Genomic DNA, 12606 nt, shown 5'->3' with positions numbered 1-12606 from the left:
GATACAGAATTGTCTGGGGGGGGGGGCGGGGGTTGGGGGGTGGGATCATTCCAGTTCCAGCTTTTTTCTGGCAGCAGAGGTAGTAACAGTGCAGTAACAGTCTTTGTAAAAGGGGAATCCAGCATTCAGAGACCAACACGGGTAAGGACGTGAATTTGTACCATTTTTTTTAGTGTATTTATGAGTAGGCATTTAAAACTTGGACAAAATACACGAGTAGGACAACAGAAAAAAATCTTTTAATAATAATACCGCTGTCCCTCTCTCTCCCAGTGGACCACAATTATTCAGCAAAAATAAAAGGCAGAGTTAGTATGGCTGATAGTGAGTAGTTCACTATAGAACACTGGACCATCAAGCACTTGAGGTTTAGCTCATCTCGGATGTCTATGCCTGCTCCTATAAATGCAGAAATCTGAAATGAGCTGGAAATGAAATGAGTTGGTGGTGAAATAGTGATGCATCCTCTACTAGGAGTGTACAAGGAATCTCAAGAAAGAAATTAGAAAGGCCAAAAAAAGGCATGAAGAGGCTTTGGCTGACAGAGTAGAAATAAATCCAAAGGGTTTCTATAAGTACATTAAAAGTAAAAGATTAGTGAGAGATAAAATTGGACCCCTTGTAGATAGCGAGGGTAGGCTGAGTGAGAAGTCTGAGGAAATGGGGAAAATTTTGAATGATTTGTTTCCCTCGGTATTCACTAGCGAAAAAAATGTTGAAGCAGTTGAAGTAAAGAAAAATAGTGGGGAGGTCATGAAGCATATAAGGATAACCGAGGAGGTAGTGATGGCTGTGTTAAAAAAGAAAAAGGTGGATAAATCTCCCGGACCGGACAAAATATTCTCTAGGACACTCAGGGAGGCTAGTGGACAGTTAGTGGGTCATTAACAGAGATATTTAGGATGTCACTGGCCACGGGGGTGGTACCAAAGGATTGGAGGGTGGCGCATGTGGTTCCTCTGTTTAAGAAAGGGTCCAAATGCAAACCTGGGAATTATAGGCCTGTAAGTCTGACGTCTGTGGTGGGCAAGTTGATGGAAAGTGTTCTGAGGGATGCTATTTACAAATTTTTGGAGGTACAAGGATTGATAGGGAGTAATTAGCATGGTTTTGTCAGGGGTAGATCATGCTTGACAAACCTGATTGAGTTCTTCGAGGGGGTTACAAAAAAGGTTGATGAAGGGAAAGCTGTGGATGTTGTCTATTTAGACTTTAGTAAAGCTTTGACAAAGTTCCCCACAGGAGGTTAGGAAAAAAAGTGGAGGCATTAGGTATAAATAAGGAGATAGTGAAATGGTTCAGCAGTGGTTGGATGGAAGGTGTCAGAGAGTAGTGGTAGAAAAGTGTTTGTCCAATTGGAGGCCGGTGACTAGTGGAGTTCCTCAGGGTTCGGTTCTGGGTCCACTATTATTTGTTATATATATTAATGATCTGGATGTAGGGGTGGAGAATTGGATAAGCAAGTTTGCGGATGATACAAAGATTGGTGGTGTTGTGGACAGTGAGGTAGATTACCGTAGATTAAAAGGTGATTTAGGAAGACTGGAGGTGTGGGCTGAGAAATGGCTGATGGAATTTAATACAGATAAACGTGAGGTGCTGCATTTTGGAAAGGCAATTTTAAATAGGTCATATACATTGAATGGTAGACAATTGAGGAGTGCAGAGCAACAAAGGGATTTAGGAGTTATGGTAAATAGTACCCTCAAGGCTGATACTCAGGTAGATGGTGTGGTGAAGAAGACATTTGGAATGTTGGCCTTCATAAATCGGAGTATTGAATTCAAGAGTAGGGAGGTTATGATGAAATTGTACAGGCATTGGTGAGGCCAAATTTGGAGTACTGTGTACAGTTTTGGTCATCAAATTATAGGAAAGATATAAACAAAATAGAGAGTGTGCAGAGAAGGTTCACGAGAATTTTGACAGGATTTCAGGGTCTGAGTTACAGGGAAAGGTTGTGCAGACTGGGGCTTTTTTCTCTGGAGCGTAGAAGGCTTGATAGAGGTGTTTAAGATTTTAAAAGGTACAGACAGAGTAAATGTGGATAGGCTTTTTCAATTAAGAAAGTGGGAGATTCAAACTAGAGGATATGGTTTAAGATTGAAGGGGGAAAATTATAAGGGGAACATGAGGAGAAATTTCTTTATGCAAAGGGTGGTGGGGATGTGGAATGAGCTTCCGGCAGACGTGGTCGAGGCGGGATCATTGGTTACATTTAAGGAAAGACTGGATCGTTACATGGATAGGAGGGGACTAGAGGGGTATGGACCGGGTGCTGGTCAGTGAGACTAGGAGGGTGGGGATTTGCTGCGGCATGGACTAGTAGGGCCGAACTGGCCTGTTCTGTGCTGTAAGTGGTTATATGGTTATGGTTAGACTCACCATTTCAATAGGTTCTTGAAGCACTGGGAGGAGAGTCTTTCAAAATTAGGCTTGATCATTCATCAATAAGATAAAAAGGGTACTGAATCTGGAACTACAGAAAGAGGGTGTGAATGCTCAGTTACGGAATGTATTCAAGAGATTCAGACCTTCAGATATTAAGGGAGAAGGTATTGTTTGGTAAATGTTTGGCCTGGAAGTCAGCCTGAAGAAAACTGAGGTCCTCCATCAGCCAGCTCCCCACCATGACTAATAGCCCCCCCACATCTCCATCGGGCACACAAAACTCAAAATGGTCAACCAGTTTACCTATCTCGGCTGCACCATTTCATCAGATGCAAGGATCAACAACGAGATAGACAACAGACTCGCCAAGGCAAATAGCGCCTTTGGAAGACTACACAAAAGAGTCTGGAATAACAACCAACTGAAAAACCTCACAAAGATAAGCGTATACAGAGCCGTTGTCATACCCACACTCTTGTTCGGCTCCGAATCATGGGTCCTCTACCGGCATCACCTATGGCTCCTAGAACGCTTCCACCAGCGTTGTCTCCGTTCCATCCTCAACATTCATTGGAGTGCTTTCATCCCTAACGTCGAAGTACTTGAGATGGCAGAGGTCGACAGCATCGAGTCCACGCAGCTGAAGATCCAGCTGCGCTGGGTGGGTCACGTCTCCAGAATGGAGGACCATCGCCTTCCCAAGATCGTGTTATATGGCGAGCTCTCCACTGTCCACTGTGACAGAGGTGCACCAAAGAAAAGGTACAAGGACTGCCTAAAGAAATCTCTTGGTGCCTGCCACATTGACCACCACCAGTGGGCTGATATCACCTCAAACCGTGCATCTTGGCGCCTCACAGTTTGGCGGGCAGCAACCTCCTTTGAAGAAGACCGCAGAGTCCACCTCACCTGACAAAAGGCAAAGGAGGAAAAACCCAACACCCAACCCCAACCAACCAATTTTCCCATGCAACCGCTGCAACCGTGTCTGCCTGTCCTGCATTGGACTTGTCAGCCACAAACGAGCCTGCAGCTGACGTGGATATTTACCCCCTCCATAAATCTTCATCCGCGAAGCCAAGCTAAAAATTGTGATAAAAAGACCAGCCCCTTCATTGATCCCACCACTCCGTTCTCAGCGAAGCTAGTCTTTAAAAGCCATTTTTTGGGAAAAAGTGGGTCTAGCATGCTGTCAATTATGGTATGTTATATGTGGCACTAGACGCTGATACGTCCCGGTTCTTTTGCTCCTGAAAGGCTGGCTTACTGTGTAAAAAGACTTACTGTATTTGATCGGTTTGGGGTAAATGGCTAAAGTTGGGCTTTCATTGTGGCAACATCGTAGGATTTCTGTGTTTTAAAAAAAAAATCTCTACTAACTGTGAATTTGAAATGAAGTGTTCTTGTTTTCTGCTCACAGCTTGAAGACGAAGCTTTGAAACACATTGGTGCTCACTGTTCTGAGCTGGTCACTCTGAACCTACAAACGTGCTCTGTAAGTGCATCTGATGGGAAAGAGAAAAGTGCTTGTAAAAACATTTATAACAAAATAATGCAAAACATTGCTACTGTGTTTTCAGAAGAACAAAATTCATTTTGAAAAAGTAAAAGGAATGTCCATTCAAAGTAGTACATCGCATTTGCTGGGGGGCATTAAAAGAAAAGTACATGATGTCTGAAAGATTTATTCTGAGCATCAGCCATATTTTACTTCTGGTTTAGACTTTTTTTGACTATCTTAATTTTTCAGCTATGAAAAGGACATCATCTAATTTGGAAAAACTACAGATTTCCTTCTCTTATTCCTTCCTTTATCACCACTGTAGTAGGGGGCATTTGAAATTTTCTGAATTGGGAGGGTCCACAGATGTCAATTGTCATTGATTCTTTACTCAACAAGCACTGGCAGTTGAGAGTAAGAGCTGGGTTGGGTGAGATGTGTGTAGGTTTCGACAAGGTCACCTACTTGTTTGGGGAAAACTAGCACTACCACCATTTTTTCAAAAAAATTATAACTGTCATGTTCTGTGACCACTGTGCATTGCAGCACTCTCCAATTTGTTCTGTACAATTTTATTTAACACAACTTCTCTTTCCTCTTCCCCTTGCTAAACCATGTGTAACTGCAATTCTCTGCTTGTTTATTAACTTTGGCTGTTTCTTGTATTCGTCTGAGAATTTTGGAGAAATCCACCTCTCTGGCTCTTCCTCACATTGGAAGCACAATTTAAATAATTTAAAATCAACTTCCACTTTTCATCAAGAATCTTAAAGCTCATAAATTTAGTCTTTGTGATCAATTTTTTTCAGTTGTTGCAAATGTGTAATTACAGTTTACAGTGTGAACAAACCTGCTGTGTAATTTGTATTATGGTGTTTGTCATTGTATGAATGTCATAATATTTTTATTATCAGCAGGAAGATCAAAATTCTTTGTGGTAACAAAAATCTGTTTCACCCAATACATCTGGCTATAATTGTTGGTAATTTCTACCTTGCTCAATCTCATCCCTCCTTAATCCTTTACCTGGAAGATATCTTGAAATTTGATCAAAAAAAGCTACCTGTTTTATTAACCCGTTAAAATGAGTGGTGGAAATAAGAGTCCATATAATTTTGATCATGCACTCCCCAATTTAACTTAATTTAATCTCCTTTCAGCTACTTCCAATATTATCCTGACAAAGTACGAAAGTGGGTGTGGGGGGGGATTTTTTTCTCTCAGGGATCTGCTGTTGCAATGAACGTACACAGTCAGAGAAGGAAAATGGCCTTGTCATACTGCTGCTTTATTTTCTCTGCTACCACCACTGAGTGAAGATCAGGAAGCTGCGGAACAGATGTCCCAACTATCTGTGGCGTAATTAAGAGAATGCACTGTCTCTGTAAAATATTATTTTTTTGTTGTGATTTTAATTTTTAGCAGATCACAGATGAAGGGCTGATAACAATATGCAGAAGATGCCATAAACTGCAATCACTATGTGTCTCTGGCTGTAGTAACATCACTGATGCTATTTTGAATGCACTGGGGCAGAATTGCATTCGACTTAGGTAGGCATAAAGCAATGGCCACTTTTGTTTACATGTCAGATTTGTGATTTAAAAAAAAATGTGTTACATTCTTTGCTTCAATTCTCTGGCACTATTTTCACTGGTGAGTCTGGAATTTGTAATCTCTATGTATTGAAAGTTTCTTAAATTATGAAGGTAGTTTTTGAAGAGTCAATTATGTGTTTTTCAATTGAAGTTGCATTGTGTTCTAGATCCGTGTTGTAAATTGAATGGCAGAAAAAATTATGTAAAAAATCCTCCAAGTACACAAATCTGGTAAACGAGAAAAGGATACATAACTTTTATTAATTTAACTGTTATTTCTTGAACCAACTTGGCTTAGCCAAAGGAATCATTTTTAGAAATGGAACTCTTGTTTTGATATAACAGTAACAAAATGACTAACATAAACAGGCACAAAATGGACATAAAAGGATGAGATTGTGGTCAAAATTTTGCTCCTTTAATGAATTTTAATTTTGTGTTTCAGAATATTAGAAATTGCTAGATGTTCACAGTTAACAGATGTGGGATTTACCACATTAGCCCGGGTAAGTGTTCCTATAACCTGAGTATAACCTTGATCATAACCCAAGAAGCTAATTGTTTATCTCATGAGAAATATACAATCTACAAGTCAACCAAGATCAGATTTGTTCTGAAATATTTATACCAAGCACTGTTGAGGTAATCAAACTTAAAGTACAGGTACTGTGACTGATAATTTACAATAAATGTTTTCCAGGAAGGAGTGAGACAAAGGTGAATCAGTTCAGGCTACTGATCCTGTAGCTCATACAAAGCTTTACTGAAAATTATATTTTTATTGAAATTCTGCTTTGTTAAAAATAATTCAACATTCAGAAGTAAAATCCACAATAAAAATCTTACAGTTCTGCACAAAACAACCTTGCTTTTGAAACGAGCAACATAGGAAACAACAATTAATACTATTTTGATAAAATATGTTTTCATTTGCAGAATTGCCATGTGCTTGAGAAGATGGATCTGGAAGAGTGTGTTCAGGTGATTGTACTCTTTTTTTTGTTCTGCATAACAAAGCATGATTTTCAGGTTGAAAAAGAACAAAATATGAGAAGCATCCACCAAGGTTAGACATCCACTTTGTTTTATGAACCTTAAAATTTGAATTTTTTTAAACTTTATTTATTTGTTCAAAAAACAAATAATATATGACATATACAGCAATTAAACATGAACATTTTTTTTCTATATAAAAAAGAAAAGAAAAGATTCCCCCCTCCCCTTCAGCCAACTCTCCTAAGGAAGTCATAAAAAAAGAAAAAAGAAAGAATATTTAAAAAAAGAAATATACATATTAAAATCTAAACAATATAAATTGAAATGTAAATATTCTGAATAACAACCACTTATTAATTAAAAAATTGTAATTATCATGCGAAACATACATAATTTTCTCCATTACTAAACAATATTTCATCTCATTATGCCATCTATTAATATCAATCATATTTGTATCTTTCCACGTACTAGCAATACATTTTTTCACTATGGATAAATCTAAATATACAAAAGCAAGCTGAAACTTATCTAATCCCAAGCCTTTCAGAGGTTGAAAACTACCCAATAAAAATACTGTTGGATCTAAAACTATTTTAATCTTATACAGATATTCTAAAAATGATTGAATTTTTATTCCAAAACGATTGTATATGACCAAACAGCATGAAAAAAAGTTCCAAACGTATCACCACATCTAAAACACAAATCTGATTCATTAAAACAATATTTTTTTAAATTTTTCAGATGTCAAATATAATTGATGTAAAAAATTGTAATTAATCATTACATAATGTGCATTTATCAATCTAGTTACACTATCATAACAAATATCTAACCAATCCTCTTCCGGAAAAGTAAAACCAATATCCGCTTCCCATTTAATTTTAGATCTGTCCCAACCCTTTTTATCCATACCATCCTGTAATATTTGATACATAAATGAAATATAATCCTTCTCTGATACCTTCATAAGAGAAGTCTCAAATTTAGTCATTTTAGGTAAAATCTTATCTCTACCAAACATACATTTTACCAAAGATCGAATTTGATAATAAAGAAATAAAGAATTCTTATAAATACCAAAATCTTCCCTCATCTGAGTAAAAGATAAAAACTTACCCTCTTTAAAACAATCTCCCAAATTTTTCATACCTTTAAATCTCCAATGCAATAAATTTTGATTATGTATTGAAAAATAAATAAGTAAATAATTACCCCTAAAACCTATAATTTTATTTTTATTTATCCATAACTTCATTAAATGTTTTAGTATAGGCACATTATATTGTTGTAACAAATTCATATTCCACCTAAACAAAATTTGATGTATTTAAAATTCAGAAATACTTGCCATCTCAATTTTAGCCCAACTAGGAGGCCATAACCAAATCCATCAATGAACTAATAAATTTAAGTTGGGCTGCCTCATAATAATTTTGAAAATGTGGTAAACGTAATCCCCCTAACTCATATTTCCAAGTTAATTTATTCAAAGCTACTCTTGAAAATTTATCCATATAACCATTTACGGTGCGGAAATAGGCCATGTTGGCCTTTCAAGTCCACACCGGTTCACTGATTTTGTGCACCCTCTAATGGTCCCGTTCTTCTTCTTAACCAGGGTCTCAATATCTCTTGAAAACCAAGGTTTCATACACCTTCCAAAACTCCCTAACCATTTTATTTAAATCTCGAAAAAAAAATTTATCAAGTAAATACGGAATAGATTGAAACAAATATTGTATATGCGGAAAGATATTCATCCTAATTATATTTATCCTTCCCATTAAATTAATAGGTAAATATTTCCATTTAGTCAAATCAGTTTTAATTTTTTTCATTAATGGAGCATAATTTAATTTATATAAAGATTGATAATTAACATTCAAAATTATACCCAGATATTTAATTCGATCAGTCCACTTCAAATTAATAATATTCTTATAAACTGAATAATCTCCTCTACTTACCGGTAAAATTTCATTTTTTTTCCCAATTAACTTTATATCCAGAAAGACATCAATATTGTATTAAACATTCCTTCAAATGCAAAAGTGACTGAGCTGGATTTGTTAAATACACCAATACGTCATCAGCAAATAAATTAATTTTATATTCCTCATCTAAAAATTTCATACCTTGTTTCTGTGTATTTTGTCTTATCAACTGCTAAAGGTTCAATCACTAACACAAACAAAGCTGGTGATAAAGGACAACATATAACCATATAACCACTTACAGCACAGAACAGGCCAGTTCGGCCCTACTAGTCCATGCCGCAGCAAATCCCCACCCTCCTAGTCCCACTGACCAGCACCCGGTCCATACCCCTCTAGTCCCCTCCTATCCATGTAACGATCCAGTCTTTCCTTAAATGTAACCAATGATCCCGCCTCGACCACGTCTGCCGGAAGCTCATTCCACATCCCCACCACCCTCTGCGTAAAGAAATTTCCCCTCATGTTCCCCTTATAATTTTCCCCCTTCAATCTTAAACCATGTCCTCTAGTTTGAATCTCCCCCTTTCTTAATTGAAAAAGCCTATCCACATTTACTCTGTCTGTCCCTTTTAAAATCTTAAACACCTCTATCAAGTCCCCTCTCAATGTTTTATGCTCCAGAGAAAAAAGCCCCAGTCTGCACAACCTTTCCCTGTAACTTAGACCCTGAAATCCTGTCAAAATTCTCGTGAACCTTCTCTGCACTCTCTCTATTTTGTTTATATCTTTCCTATAATTTGGTGACCAAAACTGTACACAGTACTCCAAATTTGGCCTCACCAATGCCTTGTACAATTTCATCACTTGATCGAGTTAACTTAAAAGACTCTGAAATCAAACCATTCGTCAATACTCTAGCTACCGGTTTACTATATAGAGCCCTAATGGAACCAATAAAAGAAGAACCAAACTTAAATTTCTCCAAAACTTTAAACAAAAAATTCCATTCAACTCTATCAAATTCTTTTTCTGAATCTAAGGATATCATCATCGGATGATCTAAAGATTGTCAAAATCTATTAATCAAACTAATCACTTGCAAAATATTATATGAAGCATATAAATTCTTTATAAAACCTGTTCGATCAATATGTATCAACTTTGGTAAAAATTTAGCCAATCTATTCACTAATACTTTAGCTATTATTTTATAATCTACATTTAACATCAAAATTGGTTTATATGAAGATACCTTCAAAGGATCTTTATCTTTTTTAGGAATTACTGTAATTAAAGAACAAGACTCAGGTAAATCATAATATTTTCCAACGACGTTATACATCCCAAACACTGTAGATAAATCATAATAAAAAAATTTATAAAATTCAACCGAAAATCCATCATCACCAGGCGATTTACCATTTGGCATTTCCAGCATAGCCTTTTTAATTTCCGAATCAGTAACTGGTTCTTCTAACTCATGTATATCTCCGTCGTCTAATATCGGTAAATTCAACTGTGATAAAAAAAAATCAATCGATCCAGTTTCCTGTGTTCCTTCAGATGTATATAACTTTTTATAAAATGAATAAAATTCATAATTAATCTCACAAGTAATAAGAAAATTCCGTCTAACAGCATTAATAGTCCTCAATATCAGTTCTTTCTTTAATTGCCACACCAATATCTTGTGTGCTTTCTCTCCCCATTCGTAATACCGTTGTTTATTCCTATTAATCAGACATTCAAATTGATAAGATTGCAAGGTATATTTCAATTTCAGCCTAGATAATTCTATTTTCTGATCTTCTGTAGCATCTTTCTGAAATTCCTTTTCTAACTCATCGATCTGTTTCTCTAATTCAAGACTCTGATTTAATCAATTTTTTTTAATTTTAGAAGTATAACTAATTATTTGACCTCTCAAATAGGCTTTCATAGCATCCAAAAATACAAAAATTCATTTGTTTTTTCAAAAAATCAGTAAATTCCGTATTTTTAACAACATTGTATTAAATCTCCAACAATAAGCTATTTGAATTTTCTCAGAAGTTTCATATGTAAAATATAACAGAGAATGATCTGAAATCACCCTACTTTTATATTCCACTTGTATTTTCCCTTGTAAATGTGTCGATACTAAAAAGAAGTCAATCCTTGAAAACGATTTATGTCTAGATGAATAAAAGGAAAAATCTTTCTCTGTCGGATTAAGACGTCTCCAAATATCTATTAAATTAAGATCTTTCATCAACCCTTGGACCTGGAGTGCCATCTTGGACTTTTAACTTTCTTCGGAGATTTATCTAATAAAGGTTCCAAAACACAATTAAAATCACCACCAACTAAAATATTATCATTAGCTTGACCCAAACATAAAAATGCATCTGAAATAAATACTTCAGCATCTGCATTTGGAGCATAAATATTAAGTAAAGTCCAAAATTCACTAAAAATCTTAGAATTCAATTTAAGAATACATCCTGCCTTTTCCTCTGTTGATTGTAATTCAAAAGATACATTTTTTTGTATCAAAATTGCTACATCTTTAGCTCTAGAATTAAATGAAGAAAAATGTACATGTCCAACCCAATCCTTTTTTAATTTCACACTTTCCTTCACATTCAAATGTGTTTCTTGTAAAAAGGCAATATCAACTATTTAATCCTCAAACCTCAACTTCGATAAATCTACTATTATTACTAAATACCAATAATATCTTTATATAGAAACTCAAATCAACATATATAGGCCCTCAAATAAAAAAATTACAAATTAAAAACTAAGAAAAAAGTTTTTAAAAAATAACAAAAAAATCCCTCTCCCCCCAAAAAAAAAATACCAAAAGGTAGTAATCCCCTATACAAAAATTGGGTGTGGATCACCCACCTGTGGCTGATGACTAATAAAGAACTTAGTGCAAATCTCCCCCTCCCCAGCCAAACAATCAGTAACATCTAAGTATCATAATAACGAAAGAAAAACTAAAATAAGAAAATTCTTCTTTTCATCCAAAAGACTCCAATCTCGAAGATCCCATTTCGGAAGGAGGTGGACGCTTTCCATTCCCATTTTTCCCATTTCTGCCATTTCTTCCGTTTCCAGAACTACCAAATTTTTCTTTAAGAGATAATGGTGGGCTACGTCTTTGTCCTCTTATATCCAGCAATGAGTCAGCAAAAATCATTGCTTCACAATCAGTTTCAAACAACCGAAATTGATAGTCTCCATAAAACACCATCAACACTGCAGGGTAACGAAAAGTAGACTTATAACCTTTACGCCATAAAACTTCTTTAACTGGATTAAATCGATGTCAAAGTTGAATGAGATCTTGACTCTGATCAGAATAAAAAAGACTCTAATATTCTGAATCAATAATGGGGTTTGTCGTTGTCTCATATTTTGTATCGCAAGTCAAAGTATTGCTTCTCTATCCAAATAACTCAGACATCAAATTATTACCGGACTCGGGGTTGACCAGCTGGGGATATTTTTCTTAAAGCACTCTGGGCTCTTTCCAGTGTCAATCCCCCAGAGAAAAATTCTTGCCCTAATATTTGCGGAATCCAGTCTTTAAAGAAACAAAGACGATCTTGTCCTTCTATACCTTCTGGCAAACCAACAATTTTCACATTATTCCTTCTGCTTTGATTTTCCAAATAATCTAGTTTTCTTTTTAGCTTCTTCTCACGATCTCCTAATTCTATGACTGATTTTTCCACCTTCAATACTTTTTCTGTGTTAGAAGTCACTTGTTGTTTATAGTCCAAAAAAACAGTCTGAAATTTTTTTAAATTCTTCGTAAGATGCATCCACACGTGTCTTAACCATATTTAATTCTGAACTTATATCAGCATTCATTTGAACCATGTCATTCATTAGAGATGTCAACATAGGTTGGATAACTGCATTAAATTGCATACATTGTGAACTCTGCTCTCTCTGACATGGTGGCAGAACAAGGTAACTGCAGCTCCTGTTGCAATTCAACAAAAGGCATTTTAAAAGATTTACTGCGGGACTGGACTCCCAGCAATGGTATCCAGACTTCTTCAGGGAGTTGCCACTGGCCTCCCCCCGCATCTTGTCTTCTCATCCATTCGCGAAGAAAAACGATTTCTTCAGATTGTAATGCTGCCTGATGCATTTCCTTTTCAGTTTTTCACAGGTGATC

The 12606-nt window shown here is 36.0% G+C and overlaps 1 protein-coding gene across 10 annotated transcripts in view; it reads left to right on the top strand.

The window, feature by feature from the left end:
- LOC138750161 (F-box/LRR-repeat protein 20-like) overlaps positions 1-12606 on the top strand; it is a 275336-nt gene that overhangs the window by 243844 nt on the left and 18886 nt on the right. For 8 of the 10 annotated variants that reach the window (XR_011349123.1, XM_069912307.1, XM_069912308.1 and 5 more), the window contains 4 exons: positions 3812-3886; positions 5315-5445; positions 5936-5996; positions 6427-6471. Coding sequence is in view for 9 of the 10 variants with exons in the window: in XM_069912307.1 (XP_069768408.1) it covers positions 3812-3886; positions 5315-5445; positions 5936-5996; positions 6427-6471 (312 nt within the window). In the remaining variant the exon portion in view is untranslated. The remainder of the gene's footprint in view (positions 1-3811; positions 3887-5314; positions 5446-5935; positions 5997-6426; positions 6472-12606) is intronic. The other 2 variants (XM_069912306.1, XM_069912309.1) reach the window with 2 other exon arrangements.

Source organism: Narcine bancroftii (genome assembly GCF_036971445.1).
Source record: "Narcine bancroftii isolate sNarBan1 chromosome 12 unlocalized genomic scaffold, sNarBan1.hap1 SUPER_12_unloc_2, whole genome shotgun sequence".
Classification (NCBI taxonomy): Eukaryota; Metazoa; Chordata; class Chondrichthyes; order Torpediniformes; family Narcinidae; genus Narcine; species Narcine bancroftii.
Note: the sequence above shows the minus strand (reverse complement) of the source record. Positions and strands in the feature narration are given on the sequence as shown.